General features: G+C 42.7%; 1 protein-coding gene across 2 annotated transcripts in view; it reads left to right on the top strand.

The window, feature by feature from the left end:
* Nucleotides 1–27,468, top strand: part of UNC13D (unc-13 homolog D) — a 297,875-nt gene that overhangs the window by 204,221 nt on the left and 66,186 nt on the right. For both annotated transcript variants that reach the window (XM_077459688.1, XM_077459687.1), the window contains 4 exons: nucleotides 1,008–1,214; nucleotides 12,614–12,682; nucleotides 16,015–16,094; nucleotides 24,056–24,161. In XM_077459688.1, the coding sequence (XP_077315814.1) occupies nucleotides 1,008–1,214; nucleotides 12,614–12,682; nucleotides 16,015–16,094; nucleotides 24,056–24,161 (462 nt within the window). The remainder of the gene's footprint in view (nucleotides 1–1,007; nucleotides 1,215–12,613; nucleotides 12,683–16,014; nucleotides 16,095–24,055; nucleotides 24,162–27,468) is intronic.

Here is a 27,468-nt window from a genome sequence, read left to right as displayed (position 1 = left end):
GACTTTAATGCTAGTGTTTTTAAACAAAAAAATTAGGACAGGGGGTGGCTCTATTGACAATGCCCACACCCGCACAGGTGTGAGGAAGGATTATTTAAAGGCTAAATTCACCTTTTTAGCACCCTTGCATAGAATCCAATACACCTAATTATCTCACCTGGTGCAGCACATCTCTTGCTTGTACTAGTCGTTAATTTTGCTGCTCCCTCTCTTCTTGTACATGGATTTACATGAACCTGATACAAAGGCAGATTTAGGTACATATATTAGAGGATTTTAATAAATACATACATTACTTAAATTGTGTTATTTAATCAGCCTGGAGTTCAGCTTTAAGACTTCCACTTGTCATATCCAGCAGGCAGTGTACACTCAATGCTCCCTTACTGTCTAAATTAAGGTGAAATTCTTGAAACAAAAACACAAACTCCTGTACATAAACTTAATCTACAAAGCACATAACTAAAGCCTTGTACGCACGATCAGATTGTTGGCAGGGGATTGTCTGTTGACAGACTGCTGGCCTAAAATCTGACCGTTAGTATGCTCCTTTTGACAATTGTTGTCCAACTTTCTGAATACAAATGTTGGATGACATGCTAGTAAGTTTTCAGTGTGTCAGATTTTTGTATGGTCAGTACACAAATCTGTCACACAAAAGTCGAAAGTACAAACACGCAACATGGAATCAGTGTTCACCAAACACAAAATTAGCAGAAGGGGTCCAAAGGGTGGTGCTCAAGAGCTGAAATTCCTTGTATTACTTTACTACATTTGTGTTTGTTGGCCGACAATTGTGTACTATTAGTATTTAGGCAACAATATGATCGTGTGTACGAGGTTTAGCCTTTACATCTGAAGGTTTGCTAGATCCTTGATACTGCAACTAAGTGGGATATTGGTGGATGGACACCAAAATATTTTGGTTAGAGTGAGGATTTGGGAAATGCTACTTTTCACATTTTCTCATTCCTGTTTGATGTGTGACTCTTTCTTTGCCTTCCTAGTTGTGCCTGGTAGTGAACAACATTGAACAACTGCGGTTGATAGTGCAGTCATTACCACAGAAACTGGACTGGAAGACTCTGCAACAAAGGACATGTGACATCATAAGCTCAGAACAGTTTCAACACACACTTCATGACCAACTGAACAGTGCTGTGGCTTGCCTGGACCGTGAGATCCGTGGAGTGGTTCAGGCGCTTGCCCAAAAAGTAAGTCTTACACTATATTGATTGTCATTAGAGTTGAGTGAACGCTTTACCCCGAAGGGTCTGGTATGGACTTTTTTTTTTTTGCACACCAAACAGGCTGGTGTTCAGCCCTTCTCTAATTGGCAAACTCCAGCTAAAACGTTTTCTTATGGTTTTGTAAAGACTTGGGAAGAGTAAACACTTATGTCAAAAGGGAACTTCAATCCCCTGACTGGTTTTGGTTTTATTCCTCTCCTGCATCACCATCTTTTAAAATCTTGCATGTGTGAATGCATGCTGAAGGTCTATGCCTAGTCTTTGGGACCCGGCAGAGACCTGTGAATGTGTGTGGGGTTTTTGGTGCATGGGCAACCATTGCTAGTATTTTTTACTTTGATATGTGTAGCATACAGTTAGGAAACTCATGCATAGATGTTCTGCGGGTCTCCCCTGGGTCCTGAAGACCTGTGGCCATTTTTGCACATTTTACCCCTGAAGGTGATAGAGAGGCTATAGGGCACACAGAGGCACGGGTTACTGGCAGGTAGGTGGGTCTTGAATGGAGGAATCCTGCAGAGTAGAGATGCTGTGCGGGAATGAACTTGACACCAAACTGAAGTAGAAAATCCGGCCGGGACTATAACCCAACAGACCCAATGATAGTGGCTGGGACTGAGTCATAGGAGAATACTGGGGGTTAGGCACAGAAAGTTCAGTAGAAGCAAGTCCTCAGTGCAAGTCATACACAGGAAGCAGGCCAGTAGAGTAGTCCTTTAAACAAGCCAGGGGTCAAGCACAGGAGACAGGTCAGCAGAGGAATCCTTTAGACAAGCCGGGGTCATGCACAGAGTGTTGGTAAGTAGAGAAATCCTTAGACAGGCTGGGGGTCAAATAGAGAAGGCAGGTAGCAGAGGAATCCTTTAGACAAGCCGTGGGTCAAACACAGAAGGCAGGTAGTAGAGGGGTCCTTTAAATAAGCCGAGGTGAAAGTAATGGAGAGGATCAGAGCAGGTCAGGGTCAATCCGGGTCACAACAGGTAAACACAGGTTAGCACTTGAGACAGGAACACAGGAAGCTGAGAGACAAACCAGCAATTAGACAAGGGGCTGGTCAGCCTTTTATAGGCCTGCAAAGGGGTGTAACATTAATGCACACTTCAGAACGCACGCTCCCGCGTCGTCACGCTGTATCATGTACCGCTCTGCTGTATCGCGCTCCCGCATGCGCCTGAGCGCTATTCTGCTGCGCAGGAGCATGGAAGATTCCGATACTGGCAAGTCCGGCTCCTGCAATTTCTCTGACAGTCCCCCCCCCCCCAAGGGGCAGCCTCCGGATGCCCAACCTGGCCAGTACTTCCAGGTACCTTTCGCGGAAGGCTTGTACGAAAACGTGGGGCGTGTATGTTATTTGAAGTTTCCCAAGAATTATCTTCTGGAGGGTACCCCTTCCATTTGATAAGGTACTGGATTTGTCCACCCCTCTTTCTACAGTCCATTATTGTCTCCACCTCAAACTCATCTTCGCCTTCAATTTTGACCGGAGGAGGTGGCAATTCTTCCCTTCCTGAAAAAGGCTGGGAACCACTGGTTTCAGCAAAGATGTATGAAAAACAAAGTGTATCTTGTAGGAACTAGCTAGGGCTAGTTCAAAAGCCACGGGATTCACCACTCTTTTTACCTTGAAGGGGCCGATTAATTTTGTTTGAAGGTTGAAGAATTGTTTGAATAAAACTTATTTGATCCTGCACAGCAGGGACTGACACTTCAGGAATAGAATTAGGCAGGAAGGAAGGGTGAAACCCGTAATTGGCCCAAAAAGGAGTTTGAATGGTGGCTGTGTTTATGGAATTATTGTAAGCAAACTCCGCACAAGGAAGAGGAGAAGTCCAGTTGTCTTGGGAACAAGAGCAGAAGCAGCAACGGTATTGTTCCAAAGTTTGGTTTGTCCTCTCTGACCATTACTTTGAGGGTGATAGGCTGAGGAGAGGCATACCTCAAAAGATTTTCAGAGGTCCTTCCAAAATATATAGGTGAATTGCACATGTTGTTGGGTACTCCATGAAGCCTTACCACTTCTTTAATAAATATATTTGCTGTGTCTAAGGCAGAGGGCATGCCCACCATGGGCAGGAAGTGTTCCATTTTTGAAAGGGGATCGACCACTACCAGAATGGTGGAAAACCCTTCAGAGGAAGGCAGGTCAATGATAAAGTCCATAGAAACTTCCCTCCAGGGTTGTTCCGGAATGGGTAACGGTCTTAGCAGGCCCCAGGCTTTAGTGTTGGCAGACAATACAAGATCTAACTTAGTTCTTACAGTCCTGTCTCCACCCCGGCCACCAAAACGATCAATGTACTAATTAAGAGTTTTTTTTTACCCCAAAATGTCCTGCTAAATTGTGATCATGAAAAGTCTTTAATATCAAGAGCCTTACATTGTGAGACACATATTTTGTTCTGAGCCCATAGCACACCACCCTGCTTTTTAAAAAAAAAGATACCTCTGGGTCTGAACATTGGCTGGAGGCCTGTTTAATGGCAGTCTTCAAGTCAGGCTGAATAAGACAAACAACATTTTGTGGAGACAAGATGGTACCAGGTTCTGCTGTCTGGATGGCTTCAGGGAACATCCGGGAGAGTGCGTTTGCCTTTCCATTGTTGGAGCCCGGTCGGTAAGAGATGTGAAAGTTGAACCTGGAGAAGAATAATGCCCAGCGAGCTTGTTTGGGTCTGAGACGGTTTGCTGTCCTGAGATACTCCAGGTTCTTATGAACCGTAAAGATCATGATAGGATGAGACGTACCCTCCAATAGATATCTCCACTTTTCCAGAGCAAATTTGATGGCAAGCAGCTCACGGTCACTAACATCATAGTTTCTTTCTGGTGGAGTTAACTTCCAGGAGGCAAAAGCCACAGGGTGAAGAAGAGCCTTATGACCTTGTCTTTGGGACAGAATTGCTCCTGTAGCCAACTCTGAAGCATCCACTTCTAACACATAGGGTAAGGCTGAGTCTGGGTGTTGTAGTATTGGAGCGGAAATGAACAAATCTTTTAGATTATTGAAGGCTTCCTGAGCTTCTCGAGACCACTGGAACCAATTTTGCCGGCGGGTCAATTGAGTGATAGTTAAAACGATTGACAAAAATCCCTTTATAAACCCGTGGTAAAAGTTGGCGAAGCCCACGAACCGCTGGACCCCCTTTTTATCCACAGGAGCTGGCCACTCCTGGATTGATTTCACCTTCTGTGTCTCCATTGCGACCCCCTCAGTGAAATGATGAACCCCAGGAACTGGACAACTTTCTTTTCAAACAAATTTTTCCCCTTTTAGGTAAAGACCATGTTTTCTGAGGATTGTGAGTACTTTCTTCACATGAACTTGCTACAGTGGTGGAAAAGATAAGGACATTGTCAAGGTAAACAATTACAAAGTTATCCAGGTATTCTCGAAAAATGTCATTCACCAAAGGCTGAAATGTAGCTTGGGCATTGCACAGCCCGAATGGCATCACTAGATATTCGAAGTGTCCAAACCTTGACCTGAAAGCTGTCTTCCATTCATCTTCCGTATGTATCCGAATAGGGTTGTAAGCGCCTCGTAGGTTAAGTTTGGAGAAGATTTGGGCGGTTCAGAAACATTGGAACAGCTCTGGGATCAAAGGGGGCGGGTAGCGGTTCTTTATGGTAATTTTGTTGAGTTCTCTATAGTCAACACAAGGTCTTAGAGTGCCATCTTTTTTTTCAACAAAGAAAATATCCGCTTCAGCTGGGGAAGAGGAAGGGAGAATTAAACCTTTTTCGAAATTTTCATCAATGTAGGCCTGAAGGGCTTCCAACTCAGTCTTGAAGAGTGGAAATATGCGGCCAAAAGGAATCTCAGAGCTGGTAAAAGATCAATGGGGTAGTCATAAGGCTGATGAGGAGGTAAATTGCCGGCTTTCTTTTTGTCAAAAATGTCCATGAATTCATGGTACACCAAGGGAACGTGCTGGATGGTCAGGTGTAGGCTGAATGGTCAGACAGGAGGCAGTGCTAGTGGAAACTGGAGTAAAGCAGTGTTGGGACCAGTAGGCAGAGGAGAAGGAGACTTCTTTCTTACTCCAATTAATCTGGGGATTGTGAGCCTGTAACCATGGAAGTCCCAAGATGATGGGGAACATGGGTGAGCATATGATGTCAAAGCAAAGAAATTCCTGATGGCCGGAATCTGTAATGCCCCGTACACACGAGAGGGATTAAGTCTGACAGACCTCCAAAGGAGTTCCGCCGGAGTTCCGACGGAGTTCTGGCGGACTTTTCGACCGAACGGACTTGACCACACACCATCACACCAAACTCCGACGGAGTCGAACGTGATGACGTACGACTGGATTCGACGTAGGAAGTTCATAGACAGTAGCCAATAGCTGCCCTAGCGTCGGTTTTAGTCCGTCGGAGTAGCACACACACGAGCGAATTTTTCGAAGGGGACCGGGTCCGGCGGAGTTCCGTCGGGAAAATTTGAAGCATGCTTCATTTCTAAAGTCCGTCAGACTTTGGCGAAGCTAAAGTCCGTTGCAGCCCACACACGATTGGATAGTCTGACGGACTCGGTCCGTCGGAGTTTGGATGTCGAAAAGTCCGCTCGTGTGTACGGGGCTTAATGGTGAGAGTGGGTTTAGTCTCTTGGGTAATGTGTCCTGAGCAAGGTAGAGATCCATCAGCCAGATGTATTTGGAGGGTTTGCTTTTTATTTTGTAGAGGAATGTGCAGTCTTTGGGCCAGGGATGCATCCAGCAAGCAACTGCAGGTCCCAGAATCAATAATGGCCAGTAGCCGGATCTCCTCTCCTGCCACCTGTAGGGAGACAGGAAGGACAAGGTGAGACTGGGTTGAACCAGCTACCTGAAAGCATAGCATACCGCAGGTACGACTTACTGGGTCTCACGGGACAGTTGAGCAAGAAGTGGCCTGCTCCTCCACAGTATAGACATAGGTTGGCTTGACGCCGGCGTTGTCTTTCATCAGGCGTAAGTGGAGACTGGACCAGAGCCAGATGCATTGGTTCATTTTCAGACGAAGACGGAGGAACCGGAGGAGGTGAACTGGAGGGATCCTGGGTAGCATCCAGGTAGGCCATGGGGGCTGGAAAAATTCAGAGCACCGTGCCCATAAGCGTCTGTCCAATTTTATGGCCAGTTAAATCAAATCTTCCAGGGAGGTAGGAGAGTCAACACGTGCTAGTTCATCTTTAAGGGTTTCCGAACGGCCCTGACGGTACTGATAATTGAGAGCAGCCTCATTCTGTTCTATATCCGCAGACCATTTTCGGAACTCAACTGTGTAATGTTCCACTGGCCTTTTCCCTTGGGATAAGAATATGCAAGATGGTTTTGGCAGTGGCTGTGCGCTGGGGGTCATCATACAGTTGTGCCATGGATTCAAAGAAAGTTTCTACAGAGTTTAGTAGGAGGCTTTTCTGTTCCAAGAGGTTATGGGCCCATGCTTGGGGTTCTTCGGATAAAAAAGAGATTATGAACCCCACTTTTATTGTTTTGGTACTAAACGTCTTTGGCTGGAGGGCCAAGTATAACAGACAAGTGTTTTTGAATGCCCTGAACTTCTTCCGGTTTCCTGAAAATCGCTCAGGTGTAGGGACCCTTGGTTCGGGAAGAGTCATTACAACTGCAGGAGCTGCTGATCCTGTGAAGAAGTTGCCCTACTGGGGGATGCCGGAACTGTATCCACAGGAGCAGGAGACACTGTCCGATGCTGGAGACTGCCTTCAAGTTGGAAATAGCCCTCTTGTAGTCTCTGGACTGCCTGTGTAAGAGCTGTAACCTGCTGGCCCAGGGCCTCGAGGGGGGGAACCTGCTCTGTCGGCCTCTGACTTGGCTGGTTTGTACTGTCAGGATACTCACCAAGGCCAAGATGCTGAGAGCGGCTTCCCTTGCAGCTGAGCGCACTTTACCCCTGAAGGTGGTTGTAAGAGATCTGTTAAGATGCGCCCGGCGCGCACTGGTGTGCATGCGCACGCCTATGGGCAATGGTCGAAATCCTATGTGCACTAATGTGCACAATCACAGGAAACAAAGTAATTCCATGCGCGCCAATGCCCCCAGCATTAATTAGCTCCAGATGGCCTATTTAAAAGATGCTCTGACTTCTGGAAGGTGCTGACTGGTCTTCAGCTGTGTCCTAAAACTCTGAACCCTGTTTATACCCAGCTTGATTCCCATTACTAATCTTGGCTTCCCTCGACTCTGCTTTGGACTCTGATTACACTGACTACTGGTTCCCATTCCCGGCTTTTCTTCTAGCGTTGCTTCTGCCTATTCTTTGGTACCTTGCTACCCGCTTGTTGCTGAACCTGGCTATCCCTGTGACCCTGCTTCTGCCTCCTTGGCTCCACGCTGTCTCCGAGTGCCTGTTTCGGCTGACATCATCTCAGCTATCCTGGGTCCAGTTGTTCACCTGATGCATTACCTCCAAGCCTGCAACTCTACTTGCAAGTTCTGCACGCAACATCTACAGGCACTCGTGTTCCTCCTGACCCTAGCTACCATCTGTTCCACCTCCAGTGGGGCTGGGGCTGGAGATACAAGAGAGGCCGACCTCGTCATTTCAGACTCCTACCAGGTACATGACCGTGGTACAGAGGGTATAGGGCACAGAGAGGCATGGGTTACTAGCAGGTAGGTGGGTCTTGAATGGAGGACTCCCGCAGAGTAGACATGCTGGGCACGAATGGACTTGACACCATACTAACCCAACAGACCCATAGATAGTGGCTGGGACTGAGTCTTAGGAGGATACTGGGGGTTAGGCACAAGAAGTTCAGCAGAAGCAAGTCCTTAGTGCAAGCCAGGGTCATATACAGGTGGCGGGTAGCAGATGAATCCTTTAGACAAACCATGCACAGAGAGCTGGTAAGTAGAGAAGACCTTAGACAAGCTGGGGGTCAAACACAGAAGGCAGGTAGCAGAGGAGTCCTTTAAACAAAGTCAAAATACTGGAGAGGATCAGAGCAGGTCAGGGTCAATCCATGTCATAGCAGATAAACACAGGTTAGCAGGAACACAGGAAGCTGAGAGACAAACCAGCAATTAGACAAGGGGTCAGCCTTTTATAGGCCAGCAAGGGGGTGTAATGTTAATGCGGGCTTCAGTGCGCACGCTCCCACGCTGTCCTGCTGTATCATGCACCCGCATGCGCGGGAGCACTATTCTCCCGCCCAGGCGCATGGAAACGTTCCGATACTGGCAAGTCCAGCTCCCACTATTTCTCTGACATGCTGTACAACACTAAACAGGTAAGAAACCTTTTAAAAATTAGAAAATAGTCCCCAACTGGGGGCGAGGGAGGAGGAAGCATCCAGGAGGGAAAAAAATATATTTTCACAGGTAAAAGCCCATTTTAGGTTTTAATTGTTTTTTTGTTTACTCTCCTGGGGGAACTTCACTTCAATTGCTTTCTCTATGATGGCAAAAAAAGGTGGGCAGCAGCTGTCACTAATAGACAATAATAAAAGCCTGAAATGGCATCGTCATCCTTTGAATTGTTTGTGTTTTGTTGCATAGCTCCCAATTGTTCCCCATTGGGAACCATATCTCTCTTTCCATCTCTCCTCCTCAGTTGTCTTCTTTGTGTTCTAATATATAGACCTCTATAAAATTCTAGAACCCAATTAAACGTTACTTATAAATTGGCAAAATACATTCTAGATGCATCAAAACAAAGGTGTTCAAAATCATAGTTTTCTTTAAAAAACAGCCACAACTGTAGAAAAGCCTGTGTTCTGCCTGCATGCTGAAGTATGGGACCTTGCTCTCTGTGTGGAAGCAGTGGTCTCCTTGCAAAGGCTAAACATGCCCAGAGCTAGGCTTATACTATTAGCAGGAAGCATGATCTTTTCTGATGTTTGCAGTGAGACCACTGCTTACCTACAGAGATCCAGGGTCCCTCTCTGCGGTTGCTGGCAATGGACTGACTTTTCTATTCAGGCTGTAGCTGCATTAGGGCTCTTTGCAGTTGAGGGGTATTAAAAACACATGGTTGAGCTGCCTCTTGACCACCTCCCTTAAGCTTCAGAGACAGCAGGCAAATGTAGTAACATACTGTGTTTGCAATGCTTTGCTCTGTATCTGCTGCAAAACCTTTTGCCCCTGCTGCATTTAGTAGCTCTATAGCTGCCCAGATCACTTTTACATGGAATCCAGGAGCCAGGTGAAAAAAAATACAGCGGAACAAAAACTTTCTTAAGAAACTTTAAACATTTTGAATCCTTATAGTGCTAGCTTTTATTGTCCTCCGTGAGCTGCTGAACTTCTCCTTTTCCCCTCACTTCTGTTTGTTTGGAAAAAGCAGTGTGTGCTAGTGGTTGTCATATGCACTGCTCTATGTACACTACAAATCCTATAGGCTATAGTCTATCTCAGAAACAAGCAAGAGAGATTGGCTATGTTCTTACATACAGTGGGGCCATGTATGTGAGGCCTTTTGTACCCCCACCTCCTCCCTTTAGAATGTAAGCTAAACGAGCAGAGCCCTCCCGTCCCTTCTGTATTGAGCTGTACTGTAATTGTGCTGTCCACCCTCTACATTGTAAAGCACTGCGTAAACTGTTGGCGCTATATAAATCGTGTATAATAATAATAATAATAATAATATGATAATAATCTTAATGCATTCTATGCACTAAGATTATTCGCTTCACATTCCCATGCAAAGCGGCTTTCGATGGTGCACTCACCAAAGAGGTGGAGCCTGGAGTGTGGGGGAACCGAGAAGAGGTGGATTGGGGCTGCTCTGTACAAAACCACTACGCAGAGCAGATAAGTATGACATGTTTCTTATTTTAATAAAAGTAAAAGGTTTAATGTTACTTTAACCACTTCAATAGCAGGCACTTAACCCCCCCCCCCCCCCCCCCTTTCCTGCCCAGGCCAATTTTCAGCTTTCAGAGCTGTCGCTGTTTTTAAATGACAATTGCGTGGTCGTGCTACATTGTACCCAAACTAAATTTTTTCATTTTGTTCCCACAAATAGAGCTTTCTTTTGGTGGTATTTGATCACCTCTGCGTTTTTTTTTTGCTAAACAAATAAAAAAAGCCTGAAAATTTAATAAAATTATTTTGTTTCTTTTATAAAATTTTGTAAATGAGCAAGTTTTCTCCTTCACTGATAGGCACTGATAGGCACTTTCGCCTATTAGTAAAAAGGGTCGCTGGTTCGAATCCCAACCATGACACTACCTGCCTAGAGTTTGCATGTTCCCCCTGTGCCTGTGTGGGTACTCCAGTTTCCTCCCACACTCCAAAGACATGCTTGTAGGTTAAAGTGGTTGTATACTCGATTTTTTAACTTTTACCTACAGGAAAGCCTATAATAAGGCTTACCTGTAGGTAAAAAAAATATCTCCTAAACCTTTACGGTTTAGGAGATATTCCCCTCGGTATGTGCCGCTGACTGCAGCGGCGCATGCGCACAAGGGGATTCTCGGCCTGAAAATCCGGCAGCCGGAATGAAATCTCCCGCGCGCGGGAGTGACGATATCGCGGCTCCGGCCACTCACAGCGCCGGAGCCGCGATACCCGGAAGAAACGCAGAGGGAGCATGTCAGCTCCCTCGGCGTGGATCGGGCCAGATGTCGGGGCCTTGTTCGAAGGTAAGTATTTCATAATGAGCTAGTATGCGGTGCATACTAGCTCATTATGCCTTTTGCTTTGAAAATCCGGCAGTGGCCGGCCAGCCGGCCGGAATGAAATCTCCCGCGCGCGGGAGTGACGATATCGCGGCTCCGGCCACTCACAGCGCCGGAGCCGCGATACCCGGAAGAAACGCAGAGGGAGCATGTCAGCTCCCTCGGCGTGGATCGGGCCAGATGTCGGGGCCTTGTTCGAAGGTAAGTATTTCATAATGAGCTAGTATGCGGTGCATACTAGCTCATTATGCCTTTTGCTTTGGAGGTTTAAAAAAAAAAAAAAAAAAAAATGTGCGGGTTTACTACCGCTTTAACTGGATTCTGTCTAAATTGTCCCTAGTATGTATGAATGTGAGTTAAGGACCTTAGAGTATAAGCTCTTTGAGGGTAGGGACTGATGTAAATGTACAATGTATATATAAAGTGCTATAAGTACCTGAAATAAATAAAATAAATAATAAATAAATAGGCGACACTGATGGGCATTGATAGGCGGCACAGATGGGCACTCATGGATGACACTGGTGGGCACTAATAGGCTGCACTGATGGGTACTTATGGGTGGCATTGATAGGTGGTACTGCTGGGCACTGATAGGCATCACTGATGGCACTGGCAGGAATTGCTGATGGGCACTAATTGCCATCTGCCTGGGCACAGGGTGACATACCTTTTGGGGTACCATTGTGGTCTGGCAGCATCCTGGCGCTCCTGGGTGGGCATCTGTGGAAGGGCTGTGCTGATAAACAATAAGCACAGACCCCCCTGTCAGGAGAGACGCTGATCGGCTCTCCTCTACTCACGTTTGTCAGACATGAGTGAGGAAAAGCCGATCAATGGCTCTTCCTGTTTGCATTATGATCAGCCGTGATGGGACATGGCTGTCAGCTGATCACATGGTAAAGAGCCTCCGCCAGAGACTACCAAGATCGGTGTAGCGGTGTGTCAGACTGACAGGCCACACCACCGATCGCCACGATATGCGCCCCCCTCCCCACAGGCACGCGCCATCAGTTATCCTGCTGGACGTTATATGACGCCCAGTCAGGATAAGACGTGAACCATTTCCCGGGCCGTCATTCTGCTATAGGCTGGGCAGGAAGTGGTTAATAATATATACTTGAATAGAATTATTTTCTTTTAGTCTGGGTTCACACTTACGTATGGAGAGGCTCACAGCAAGGGTCCGGTGCGTCCCTGTTCAATGTTTCAGGTCCAATTTCGGTCTGAATTTTCAATTTGCAATAGTGTGGACACAGCCTCAGACCAGTGTATTATTATTTTCTTTTAGTGTAACTTTAACCTCTTGAATACCAAGATGTTTCTAAATGTACCTTGGTGAACAAGGGGTTAACTACCTTTTTTGTTTTGATGCACCTGGAATGAATTTATTCAATTGGGCTTTAACTCCAAGTGTTCTGCTGCATTAAACATTTCACCTAGCTTTGCAATTACTGAATTTGAGATTTTGAAAAGCCAGTATAAATGTAAACATTTTTTTAGGTTAAACAAATAGTTTTTAGTGTGTTGATTGCCCCACATAATGGGCATGTTTGTTGTAGTCTGTGTCCCCACTGGAGAAAGTTTTGTCCTGCCCTGACAGGAAGTAAGGTCAAACCTCCCCAGTGGGGACATCACTAAATATCTAAAAGAGGTCCTATCCTTTCCCCCACACTCCCTACAAATGGAATGTTGTTCCTTATCTCTCTCCTCATCCTCTGATATCTCCCTATCACAGCTAGATTCTGGGATTGCCAAACATCTTCAATCGATAGCAAGAGCCAGCGATTCCCGGGACCCCAATGATGTGAGTATACGTCGGGCCTCTATGGATTCATTGTAAAGATGAGGGTAAATCTGACTCTATCTTGTGTAATCAGCCAGGAAAATAGTAAGATGCCATAACCCATAGCAACCAGAGTCCATCCTTCCAGATGTGACTGCAGGCTCTTTGTATTGAAAAGGTCTGCCTGTTAGGGGCTAGTTTACACTTGCAGCTGGAGTTCAGTTGAGTTGTGTTTTTACCATCCCCTCTGCCACAAGCTGCACAGGCAGTTGTATAGAGGTATACATAAGTTGCATCTGCAATGTTTTGCATTGTGGCGCAGGAAAATTATCCACCATTGACATGTTCGGTTAGTTTCGTTCTAATTTGAAATTCAGATGAATTTTCATTTTTCAGAAATTGGCATATATCCAAATGCCCAAATTACAATAGTACCAAATTTAAACAAATCCGAAATAACGGGAAAAAAATTCAGACAAAATTTGAATACTTATCAAAATAGTATTCAAATAGTGTTCAAATTCGAATAGTTTTCAAAATTTTAATAGTTTTCGAATAAAAGTTTTCAAATTCGAATAGTGTTCAGATTCGAATAAATAAACAGTGTAGTTGCTCGCGCTATGAAGTGAATCGAACTGATCTAATAAAAATTGCAGCTAGACTTAAGTATATACAGTGTACAAAATTGGTGTAGGATAAAAAAATGATCAACGCAACTTAATGGAATAAACGCACGTTTCCTGTGAACACAGTGGACTATTATTATACTAAATAGTTTTATCTATTTGAGCTATCTGGGACTTCATGCTTATTTGCAGTTTGTTCATCTATTTATTAGCTATTTGCACGTTGCGTTATTTGCACAGGAGTTTATTTTGTATGTTGCAATATTTAGACCCCTTTCACACTGCCCATAGCATCTAAAAATAGCGGTGTTTTACCGTCGGATTTGCAGCGCATTTCACCTGCTAGCGGGGCGCTTTTATACCCCGATAGCGGCTGAGAAAGGATTAAAACCACCCGCAATACACTGCAATATGGGCGTTTTGCCGGCGGTAATTCAGCGCTGCCGCATTGATTTCAATGGGGAGCAGCGGTGGAGGAGCGGTAAACACACCGCTCCAAAGAAGCTGCTGGCAGGACTTTTCCTGAGGTCCTGACAGCACACCACTCCAGTGTGAAAGCTCTCGGGCTTTCACACTGGAATGAATGGAGCAGCAGTTTGAGGGCGGATTACAGACGCTATTTCTAACGCTATAGCGTCTGTACAACGCCCTTAGTGTGAAAGGGGTCTTATTGTCATCTTGCACAGTGCACTTCATTGCATAAATTTGCACAGGAGTTTATTTTACATAGGAGATTTTTTCATTTGTTCACAGTTAACATGCATTTATTCTATAAAAGTGGAGGGCCACCCCCGACAAAAAATAAATAAATGCATTAATAACATAAAAAAAATTAAAAATATATATTTTTTTCACTTACCTGAAATGCTGGTGCTAGGCAGCCTTCCTAATCTGCCTCTTCCTATTCTGTGGCACTTCCTCCTCTTCAGTGAGCGGCCCCGTTGCCTTCTGGGACATGTGTGTGTCCCAGAAAACAATGGGGCCATTCACAAAGCGCCGCGCGACTCGGGCAGTGAAGCCGCAAGTCTTCACTGCCTGTTTCCCCTCATTAGGATGGAGGCGCCGGCAGCCAATCCGATGGACGAATCGGCCCCCGGGCGGCCGACATCGCGGGATCGTTGGACAGGTAAATGTCCTTATTAAAAGTCAGCAGCTACAGTGTTTGTAGCTGCTGACTTAAAAAAAAAAAAAAAAATGTATTGGCCGGAACGCCCCTTTAAGTTGCGCTGATCATTTTTTACCCTAGTGTTCAAATTCAAATCATTTTCAAATTCGAATCATTTTCAAAATGTTAATAGTTTTTGAATTTTAATAGTGTTCAAATTCTAATAGTGTTCAAATTCTAACAGTGTTCAAATTCTAAAGAGAATAATATAGAATAGAAAATACAGGAATAGAAAAGAAAAGAATATAACAGAAAATATAAGAATATAATATAGAGTAAAACAGAACAAAATAAAATAGAAAAAAGAACAGAATAGACTAGAATATAATAGAAACAAATAGAATAGAATAACCTAGAAAGAATATAACCATCTTCTGAAATTCGAATTTCAAATAGAATAAATTTGAATACATAGTAAAAGAATATAATAAAAAAAAAAAAAATAGAATATAGACTATAATAGAATAGAACAGAAAATAATAAAAAATAACAATAGAATAGAAAGAATATAACCATTTCCCAAAATTCAAATAGAAGCAATTCTAATTAGAATAGAATAGAAAATAACAGAATAGTAGAGAGAAAAAACAACAGAATAGAAATAATATAACCATCTTCTGAAATTCTAATTTTCAAATAGAATACATTTGAATAGAAGAGAATAGAAAATAAAATAATAGAATAGAATAAACAAATCGAAAAAGAATAGAATTAAAAAAGCAATAGAAAGAATATAACCATTTCCCAAAAATCAAATAGAATCGAATCAAATCGAATTTGAATAGACTAGAAAAGAATAGATTAGAATAGGAAGATGGTAATATTCATTCTATTTTTTTTCTATACTGTTGTGTTGTTTTCTATTCTGATATACTCTATTCTACGCTATTCTAGTTAGATTCGAATTGATTCTATTTGAATTTTGGAAAATGGTTATATTATTTTTATTCTATCTATTGTTTTTTTAATTCTATTCTTTTCTATTCTATTTAAATTTCATAAGATGGTTATACTCTTTCTATTTAATGCTATTTTTTTTATTCTATTCTATTCCTTTCTAATTCTATTATGTTCCATTCCATTCTATTCTGTTCTTTTATTTAATATCTATGTGTTCTGTTTTACTGTATTATATGCTAATATTTTTTCTGTTATATTTTTTATTCCATTATATTTTTTCTATTCTATTCCTTTATTTTCTATTCTATTTTATTCTCTTTGGAAATTCAAAAACTTTTCGAATTCGAAAACTTTTAAAAAATGATTCAAAAACTTTTTGAATCGATTTGAATTTGAAAATTTGAATACATATTAACAAAACTAATTCAGAAAATGAATTAAACAAATTTAACTAAACAAATTTATGTAAATAACGAATCTAAACAAATTTTTTTGTTCTGCACATGTCTAATGGATTGCTCTTAAGAGGGCAAGTGTAAATGAGTCCTTAGATGTAGACTTTACCCAACTGCCTGCTATTTGAAATTAAAGCTAGCTTTTCTCATGTATGTCGGAATACCTGCCTTTCCTTATTGTAACACCTTTCTTTTTCCACTCTGTAGTGCATCATCCCAATGATGAAATTTGTGGAGTCTGAGTTACAGTACATGAACCAAAATCTTGTCCAGGAAAATTTTAACTGGTAATGTGTATATTGTGTTTTCTGTCACTTATTATTTTCTGATCAGCCCTATGTTAGCTGTCCACCACCAGAACTTATTAATGATGTCACCATAAGCCAGCACTAGTCAGGAATAAAGTAGAATAGGAGGAAAAACAGGTCATAGCAAATATTGTGGTGTAATTTTTTGGGACCAGTATACACCTGTGTATGAGCATTGGATGCCTACACTGGGACCAGTATACACCGGTGTATGAGCATTGGATGACTACTAGGGGTGCAACGGATCGTCACCGATCCGTGATCCGAACGGGTCACCCCGCTCGGATCCGCACACGCCGCAATCCGCGGATCAGTCCGCTGTCTTGGCCTTAGGAAAGGCCGCGGCTTCGGCCTAGCTCCGAAGCGGCGACCATCTTTCTACACCCAAGCCGTTTACACTGTGATCGCTTCGTCAAATGATGGAGCGATCACTTGTAAACAAACCGGCGTCATGTCATGACGCCGGTTCCTCCCTTCCCTCTCTGTACTGATCTGTACAGTGGAGGGGAGAGATTGGTGTCAGCAGCGCTGTGGGCTGGATCTGTAGTGCCCACAGCGCTGCTCTGTGACAGCCATCCCTCCATACCCAGCCAATACACTGCAATACCCTGCCAATGCCCAGCCATACCCAGCCATAGCCAGCCTTACCCTGCGATACCCAGCCATACCCTGCGATACCCAGCCATACCCTGCGATACCCAGCCATATTCTGCGATACTCTGCGGTACCCAGCCATATTCTGCAATACTCTGCGATACCCAGCCATGCTCAGCCGTACCCAGCCATGCTCAGCCGTACCCAGCCATACTCAGCCAATATTACAGTGGGGGAGATTGTGGATATTACAGTGGGGACTATATGATGGTGGAATTTTCACAGGTTTTTGCAAATTCAATTACTATTTGCTGATCCGAAAAATGATCCGATCCGTGACTCTGATCCAAGGAACGATCCGATCTGTGAGTTTTTTGATCCATTGCACTCCTAATGACTACACTGGGACCAGTATACACTGGTGTATGAGCATTGGATGACTACACTGGGACCAGTATACACTGGTGTATGAGCATTGGATGACTACACTGGGACCAGTATACACTGGTGTATGAGCATTGGATGCCTACACTGGTGTATGAGCATTGGATGACTACACTGGGACCAGTATACACTGGTGTATGAGCATTGGATGCCTACACTGGGACCAGTATACACTGGTGTATGAGTATTGGATGCCTACACTGGGACCAGTATACACTGGTGTATGAGTATTGGATGCCTACACTGGGTCCAGTATACACTGGTGTATGAGTATTGGATGCCTACACTGGGTCCAGTATACACTGGTGTATGAGTATTGGATGCCTACACTGGGACCAGTATACACTGGTGTATGAGCATTGGATGCCTACACTGGGACCAGTATACACCGGTGTATGAGCATTGGGTGCCTACACTGGGACCAGTATACACTGGTGTATGAACATTGGATGCCTACACTGGGACCAGTATACACCGGTGTATGAGCATTGGATGCCTACACTGGGACCAGTATACACTGGTGTATGAGCATTGGATGACTGCACTGGGACCAGTATACATCAGTGTATGAGCATTGGATGCCTACACTGGGACCAGTATACACCGGTGTATGAGCATTGGATGACTACACTGGGACCAGTATACACCGGTGTATGAGCATTGGATGCCTACACTGGGACCAGTATACACTGTGCATGAGCATTGGATGATTACACTGGGACCAGTATACACCGGTGTATGAGATCAGTTTTGTGATGCATTTGTTATGCATTTTTTTAATGCATTGGATGCCTTTACATTTACTAGTGTAAAGGAGTAAAAGGAAAGCACAAACTGATCTTAAACTGACCTAGTCTGATATCAAACATACATATACTGAAACATTTAGGCTGATGTCACAGGAGTGACTATGCCTCAAGTGCACATCATCAAGAGAGGCTTCCACTTACCACTGGGAAAACGTTCCCTCACCAGCCCCTAATTCTCCTGAATCTTGCTCACTAGGCACTATCCCCTCTTTTCTTGCTTGAATTCTTTATTGGAATAAACTCAATTTAGATTGTAACACTGTAGTGCTACAGTTTTTACCTTTCTCCAGTCATAGTCCAAAGTTGCCTTGGAAGCCTTTTGGTTTAGGAAAAGCTACCAACCTGCTAGCTGAACATCTCCACTACTCTTACACCAGTATGTGGGAACATGAAAGGCTTTGGGGATCCAACACCATCTATTCATCTCCTCTGTTTTTTGGGGGGTTTTATTGGGATGAATGTAGTCCTCAAGCTGGCCAAACACAAGTAGAATTGATCATTTCAAGAATGTTGATTTGTTTTTCTAACCATTAAAGGGGTCAAATTGTGATGAGCAAACCACAGTGATGAGCAAATTCAAGAGAGCAGGATAGAAAATGTTTCTCCTACCAACCTATTTCTAAAGCCGCGTACACACAATCGTAATTTCCAATGGGAAACGTTCAATGTGAGCTTGTTGTCGGGGGAAAAAAAAAAGTCTGACTGTGCGTATGCTCCATCCAACATTTTGCTGTCGAAATTTCAGCCCACAAATGTTTGAGAGCAGGTTGTCAAATTTGCCACCAACAAAACTTGTTGTCAGAAAGTCCGATCATGTGTACACAAGTCCGTCGCACAAAAGTTCACGCATGCTCAGAATCAAGCAGAAGGCTATTGAACTGACTAGTCAACTTCCTTTTTATCGGCTCATCGTACGTCACTACGTTCCCATGTTTGGAATTTTGGGCCAACATTTGTGTGACCGTGTGCAAGACAAGTTTGAGCCAACATCCTTTGGAAAAAAATCCAGTTTTGTTGTCGGAAAATCTGATCGTGTGTACGGGGCATTACAGTGTATGTGGTTTACATTTGGTAAAGTGCATTCGTTCCAAATATTAACAACAAACGACATTTTGAAGTACTTCCGAATGACATTCATCAAGTCATCAAATGTACTGAGAATTTTTGTGCCAATCTTTGTACAAACATTCATTTTAAAATGTGTATGGCAAGTTTTCAAAAAGTGTTTGAAAATCCAAAATGTTTCAGTTGTCACTGGAACAGAGAGTGAGGGAAAATTATCCAATGGGATGGGGGCAGCTACAGTGTTTATGGGAATGTGCTGTGTGCTGGGAATGCCCAACCCGAACCTAATGTTATGTTAAAAGCAGACATAATGAAAAATGCTTATGCAGGCCATACACAGAGCAAATTTCTTTCCTGCAACCATGTCAGTGTTGACAGGGGATTCCCTCCCACTGAGTCATTGTATTCTCCCAGGAGGTGGGCAGGAGAAGCTTTCCCTGCTGGGAGAAGAAGGGATTATTGCTAACGGTTCCTGCTGAACCAGCTGAGATCCCAACCATCTATGGCCGGCCTTAGTTCAAAAATGAAATCTGCAATGTTATAAGGAAACTATTCACAATGTAATAGGAATGCAGGCGAGAACACATTGGGGCAAACAGAGTACAAAGGTCAGTAGTATGTAACATCTATTTCAATACTGGTAAGAGAGTACAAAAATCCATTCTATAACTGGTGTCAGTGGATGTAAAAATGAACACCATAGTTGTCAACATTTGAAATGTATTAGGACACCTTCAAGTGATTAAAAGAAAAATATTGTGTGCTACATGGGCCACCTGCTGGTCACCTTGTTTGTTATCCTTCACCTTACTTGCAAGTCTAAATTTCCCACCGCCTCTTTGAGTATGTTGTTCTGAACGAGACATGTGCAATTCCTTTAGTTCCGAATTAGTTTTTTAATGCATTTTGACAAATTCGTTAATTCCGAAATTTTAAAATGTATTACATTTCCAAAACTTAAAATGTCAAATTTCCGAATTTTCAATTTCAGAAATTTGGACAATTCAGAAATCCGAATTTTCCGATTCCTGAAGTTCCGAAAAAGAAAAAAACGAATAAAACAAAGCTGAACAAATTTTTTGTCAGTGCCCATGTCTATTCTGAACCCCCAGCAGCTGTCAGGGCCAGCAATGATAACCCCCATTAATAATTGCCGGCAAATATCAGTGCACAATGACCCCTAGCCATTACAAGAAACCCCCAGGAATTCGAAATTCAGAAATTGGAAATTTTGAATTTCTGAATTTTGAACTTTTGGAATTTTCGGATTTCGGAAATTCGTAAATGTGAAATTTTGTAAATAACTAAATAATAAATATTAAATTATAGGTAGTGGAATTTCCTTCAAATTTGGCTGTTAAATTCGTACTTGTTACGTTCACTATCTGAAGTTACGAATTATCTGAAATATCTAATGCCGTATCTAAACGAATGGAATGTAACAATCTAATAATAATAAATAATAATAATAAAACCTCGGAAATTCAGAAATGCAAAACTCGTAAATGTGAAAATTCAGAAATTCGTATTTCGGAAATGTGAAAATTCTGTTAATTTGGTAATTCTGAAAATTCAGAAATTCGAAATTCAAAAATTTGGAAATAAAAAATTTAGAAATTCAAAATTCGGAAATTAAAAATTTGTAAATGTGAAAATTCGGAAAATAAAAACTTCCGAAACTCAAAATTCAGAAATTTGAAAATCTGAATTTTCGGATTTCCAAATTCCAAATTTTCGGATTTCGTAATCTCGTAAATTCTAAATTTCAAAATAAATGAATAATAAATATTAAATTATAGGTATTGGAATTTCCTTTCAAATTTGGCTTAGTGAATGTAACAAGTACGAATTTACCCGAAGTTACGAATTATCTGAGGAATTCGAAATTCGGAAATTCAAAATGTGGTAATTTGAAATTCGGAAATTCAAAATTCCGAAACTCAAAATTCCGAAATTTGAAAATCTGAATTTTTGGATTTCCAAATTCCGAATTTGTGGAATTTCGTAAATTCTAAATTTCAAAAATTAATAAATATTAAATTATAGGTATTGGAATTTCTTTTCAAATTTAGCTGTTAGTGAATGTAACAAGTACGAATTTACCCGAAGTTACGAATTATCTGAAATAACAAATGCCGTATCTAAACGAATGGAATGTAACAATCTAATAATAATAATAATAATAAATAATAATAATAATAAAACCTTGGAAATTCAGGAATTCAAAAATTCGGAAATTCAAAATTTGGAAATGTGAAAATTCTAAATTGGGACAGGTAAAGTACTCTGCCCCATGCACACACTACAAGCTCTTCAGGCCATGTCTCCTTTATTGCAGAACTTGAAGAAATTACTCTTCTCTGGGCATATCAATCCATCATCCCTGAGCCCCAGCAGCCTGCTGCCACTGTACACTAAGGGTCTCATGCACACTGCAGCTCAAAGGAGCTCAAAGAAGCAGATCCTACAGGCTTTTGAGCTCTTTTTTTTCTGCTCAGAAACTCCCCTCCAAGTTAGCCAATGTATCCATGCACACTAGGGCTTTTTCAGGCATTTTTCAAGCATATGCTCCTACAGGCAGAATCCCCCCCCCCCCCCCCCCCCCCCCCCCCCACACACACACACACACACACACACACACACTTAAATGTGCTCAAAAGCGCTCTAAAACATTTGTTCAAGCTTTTTTTTTTTTTTACATTGGTTAAGAAATACTATCTAGGAGGGTTTGTGAAAAAAATGCTTATGCTCGAAAAAGCTTGAAAGAGCTCAATATAAAATGCAAGAAAGAGCACAACAAAAGAACAAGCTTCTTAGAGCTTTTATAGGCAGAAATAAAAGCTCAAAAGCAGTTTTTTTTTGAGCTGCAGTGTGCATGAGCCCTTAAGCTGACCATAAACTAATAGATTAAAAAAAAACAGTGCAGATGGACAAATCTCTCATTAAGACTATTGTGTTCTGATAGCTGATGCCACCAGCTGCCAGAATACATGGGCGTTGTCAAACAATGACTGCAACTGATTGTACTGACAAGGTCACTTACTGATCGAATTTTGGCCAGATCATCAGAATCCAACTATAATTTGATCAGTGTATGGCCAGCATAAGAGCCAGGTGCCTCAGGGAGCTCCAGAATTCTTCAGCAGATCACAGATACTGTAAGTCCCTGACTCCTGTCCACTATTGCTTGTTAGGTTGTATAGTCAAATGTAGGCTCTGATGAGACTCAAACAAAAATTTTAGGAGTGAGGGAATAAACCAGGCCATCTTCTGGCAAACACCCTCACGGTGGTCAGGGTTCGATCCTACTTCCCGCATGATTACAGCAGAGGGGTGCTGTTATCAGTTTATCAGGAGTCACAATTCCACATCTTCTGCAACACATCGTGACTTACAAGATATAAGGGACCAGATCAGCAAATTTATAGTCGATTCTAGCCTGCCGAGGGTGTCGTAAAGGGATAGGCTCCCCTTGGAAGACCCAATAACTTCAGAGGATTTCCTGAAGGGTTTAAAACAAACCAAACCCCATTATATACAACATTCACTTCCATCTTGTCCTCACCATTTACATTGGGTTACAACTCCATCCTAAAGGGAGGGTCTGTCCCCTTAAATACACTGAGCAGCAATCACTTTAATACCCCAAGAGGGAAAGGACCCCACACAATATATTAGTTATTGCCCAATCTCTATGTTAAATGTAGACCTTAAACTATTTACTAAAATTCTCGCAAATAAACTACTGTCCCAATCCCTTGGCTAATACATCAAGATCATGCTGGCTTTGTTCCCAACTAGGAGGCTAAGGATAATACCACCAGAGCCTTCAATGTCATCCATTGGGCACACTCTAAGAAACTGCAAACCATGTTGTTATCCACCGACGCCGAGAAGGTGTTTGAATTAATAGACTTGTCATGGGTGCTCTTGGTCTTGGAGTGAACTTTCGTAGATGGATTGAGGCCATTTATCAACATCTGACAGCATCAGTCAGAGTAAATGGTACATCATCTGAACCCTTTAAGCTACGAAATGGGACCAGGCAGGGGTGTCTGTTGTCCCTCCTCATTTTCGTCCTTTCACTAGAACCCCTCCTTTTTTTTTTGGCCAATTACAATATTGCAGGTATATCTACCAAATTTTGTGAACACAAGGTAGCTGGCTACACAGACGATCTGCTGTTGTTTCTAACCGAACTGTTGATATCACCTTCCTAGTGGAATTTCATCTCTATAGTCAGATTTACAACTTCAAAATTAATTGGCAAAAATCTGAACCATTAGGCTACCAAACACAACTAAAATACCATGGAATATATCATATGCCTGCGGTGGGGGATCTGTTCTAGGCCCATTTTCCTCCATTCTTCCTGCAACTCAAGAAATATTTTTCCAGGTGGTCTACAACAATATTGTCATGGTTGGGCAGGAGTAACGTGATCAAAATGAATGCCCTACCCTGCCATTTCTATTTGTTGCAGATCCTCCTTAAAGTCCAAGATTTGTTCCTGAATCAGTTTAGTAGTGCATTTGGGAACTTTCTTCAGGCAGGGAAAGCATACTGCCTCTCTCAACAATTCTTGACCAGGCCTAAAATCACAGGTGGCATAGATCTACCAGGTGACTCTGGCTCTGTATACCTACAACCAAGGTGATAACAGAGTAGGGAGTTTGCCTACTATTCTAATCATTGCTTCTAGGTGTGCTGATGTGTGGGCAGTCTGTCTCCTGTAGTCTTCTCGGGCTACATCATCTGATGTTGTTAGTGTGACTTTATACCTAGCCTGTTTGTTTGGTAGACGGGGTGTACCCAAGAAAGTTGGCCTAGAGGCCATAGAGTATCAATCTGCCCATGGTTTAGCATTAGTGCAGAATACAATGTATAGGAAGTAAGACTATAAAGTTGATAATAAACTATGCAAAGCAGTCCTCTGGAAAATTACATTTATGGTGTTGGAGGAAATATCTGCCCATTCATGACAATAAATATTAATACACTTTTGCTTATCTGTTTTTTCTCTTGCAGCCTCCTGGCTTTACTTTGGTCTCATATTCTCACAGTCATCTCCAACCTATGTGCACAAATCACAGCCTCTCCACGATATTATCAAAGACTTCATGCTGCATCCAAGGTGACCTTCTAAGATTAAGACATCTGCAAATGTATTTACTTCATTTGTGTATACTGTAATATCAGGATCTTAGCTTCAGCATTATCCCCTTCCCGCCTATCCCCAGCATCCCATTGGCAGGGTCCTTACGTTGGAGGCTGGGAAGAATCAGCCGATCAAATGAGAAATGTGAATGGCTGTCACAGCTGTATTTGACAGATCCGCCATTGTGCTGAGAGAGTGCAGTGTGCAGCTCTCCGCACAGAAAGCTCTGCTGCTCATAGAAGTATATGTGCAGTGTGTGCATTAAAGCCCCTTTCTTTGCTGAAACACATATGCATTATGTGAGCGACAAGAGATTAACCAGGCAGAGCATACTAAAGCTAGCTGTACATTGTGCAAATTTCAGCCAGTTCCTGAGGAACAGGATGAAGTTCGTTATGTGGGTGACCCTGTCTGCCACCTAATGTCTGACATCCCTCAATTGAAGAAATTGAGGGAATTTGGCAGAAAATTGTAGGCTGAAAAGTGAAAGCAGCATCAACCAATTAGATGTAGCCCCTATTCTGTTTTTTTTTTCTTTTTTGACAGCTGGCAGCACCAGCTGCCAAAATACAAGTAGACTTAAGGCCCATACACACGATCAGACTTTTTGACAACAAACATGCAAAGTAGCTGTCATCCGACCGTGTGTACGCTCCAAAACTTTTTTGGTTTTTATCTGACTTTTGTTGGCTGTGCGAACAGACAAACTTTCTGGCAACAAAAGTCAGATGGTGCAAAGTCTGATCGTGTGTACAAAAAACCATAGGACTTTTGTACAAAGTACAAACGGGCATGCTCAGAACCAATGCAAAAGATCAGACAACAATACAGAAGTTGACCAAAGGTGGCGGTAAAGAGCAGAAAAACCACATGATTTGGTGAAAGTTGGCTGAAAATGTCCTGCTGTGTGTATGCAATACAAGTTCAGGGCCGATGCCCTTTGTGCAAAAATCCAAGGGAAAGTTTGTACAAAGTCCTATCGTGTGTATGAGGCTTTAGTGGGAGATTCGTCCATCTCCACTGTGTAGCTTGCATGGAGGAATCAGTTTTTTTTTCATTCACGCAGGCTGAACCAATAGTGCATGGCAAACGTATAGCCTAATTTTTAGGGATGCACCGAATGGGTTTTTTGGTTGCCGAAACCGATACCGAAAATAAATCTTCCTTGATCCCAAAAACCGAAACAGCACTGATACCGAAATTGACCGTTTTTAAAAAATATTTTTGTACAGGTGATGGTCAGAGACTGGGGACATGGTACAGGAGATGGTCAGAGACTGGGGTCATGCTACAGGAGATGGTCAGAGACTGGGGTCATGCTACAGGAGATGGTCAGAGACTGGGGTCATGCTACAGGAGATGGTCAGAGACTGGGGTCATGCTACAGGAGATGGTCAGAGACTGGGGTCATGCTACAGGAGATGGTCAGAGACTGGGGACATGCTACAGGAGATGGTCAGAGAGTGCAGACATGTTACAGGAGATGGTCAGAGACTGCAGACATGCTACAGGAGATCAATGCATATAAAAAAAGCATATAACACACACACATATAACACACACACACATACATACAAACTTACACACACACACATATAAGCATACACACATATAAACACACATGCGCACATATAACACACACACATATAAAACACACATGCACACACACACACATGTAAAACACACATGCACACATATAACACATACATACAAACATATATATATATATAGACAGTCTTTTTAAAAATTGGCAGCTGCAGCTCTGTACCTTCAATCTCCATGCTGGGTAATGCACTGTAGGGGGAGGAAGAGAGCATAGAACACACTGCTAGACACCTCTCCCTTGTTTTTACTTTCACAGTAAACAGCGTGACTGAGCTCCTGCACAGCCGATTTACACATTGGTTGAGGGTCCATATTCAGCCACCGCTGGGGAGAGAAGGACTTTACACTGAGACCCCACGGGCCGCCTGCAGCATGGGTGAGGAGGGAGGGGAGGAGGAGAGAGTAAGGACAGATGCTCCACAATGACACCCCCGTGATGGGCGGCACCAGGAGGTGGGGCCAAGCCCAGCAGGCCTGCCCCATTTTTGGCGCCAGTATCGGCGAAAATTCTCTTTCGGCTTTTTGCGGAAAGGGCCATTTTCGGCAGATATGTTTCGGCGGCCTAAATTTCGGTGCATCCTTACAAATTTTTGTATTTTTTTTTTTAATTAGCACAAGGGACAGTACTTACATTCAATGCAAAATGTCCCTTGTTCTGCTTGTTGGTTGCTGTACATAGTTCATCCAGTTCAACCATAAAAAAAAAAAATATATATATTGTACAATCCAATATACCCAATTCTATACCCACAGTGGATCCAGAGAAAGGAGAAAAAACCCCAGCAGAGCATGCTCCAATTTGCTACAGCAGGGGAAAAAATTCCTTCCTGATCCCCCAAGAGGCAATCGGATTTTCCCTGGATCAACATTGCCTATAAATGTTAGTATCCAGTTATATTATGTACATTTAGGAAAGTACCCAGGCCTTTCTTAAAGCAATCTACTGAGCTAGCCAGAACCACCTCTGGAGGGAGTCTATTTCACATTTTCACAGCTCTTACTGTGAAGAAACCTTTCCGTATTTGGAGATAAAATGTATTTTTTTTTCCTCTAGACATAAGCGTGCCCCCATGTCCTCGGTGTTGACCGTAAAGTGAATAACTCAACACCAAGTTCACTATATGGACTCATTATATATTTGAACATGTTGATCATATCCCCCCTTATTCTCTTCTCAAGAGTGAATAAATTCAGTTCCTCTAATCTTTCCTCATAGCTGAGCTGCTCCATGCCTCTTATCAGTCTGGTTGGCCTTCTCTGCATTTTCTCCAGTTCTCCGATATCCTTTTTGAGAACTGGTGCCCAAAACTGAACTGCATATTCCAGATGAGGTCTTACTACTTACTGTAATCTTCCAGGGCTATAGGGCTTGTGGAAGACAGTGGGCAGGGCTGACACCACTCATTCAGCAATCTATATTATATACAAACTGAGCTCTGCTTACCCTCCTACCAGGGACACCTTCCCAAAACAAGTAGCCATCTCTTTATTCTCCATTTCACGTGTTATACGATAGAAACAGTATTGCAGTAAACACAGTAACAGACAGCACTTTCTTTGGACTGACAATTTCTTTTCCATACGGCTATTTTATTTGCTTAGCAGTAGGATGGAGGAAATTCCGCAGTACAATTGTCAGTGCTAAAAATGGAAACAGTACCTGGACACATAATGTTCC

The sequence above is a fragment of the Lithobates pipiens genome, unplaced genomic scaffold (assembly GCF_037356315.1).
Source record: "Lithobates pipiens isolate NorthernLeopardFrog02 unplaced genomic scaffold, aLitPip1_a1.2 Scaffold_28, whole genome shotgun sequence".
In the NCBI taxonomy this organism is placed as follows: domain Eukaryota; kingdom Metazoa; phylum Chordata; class Amphibia; order Anura; family Ranidae; genus Lithobates; species Lithobates pipiens.
This window is presented reverse-complemented; position numbering and strand designations above follow the sequence as displayed.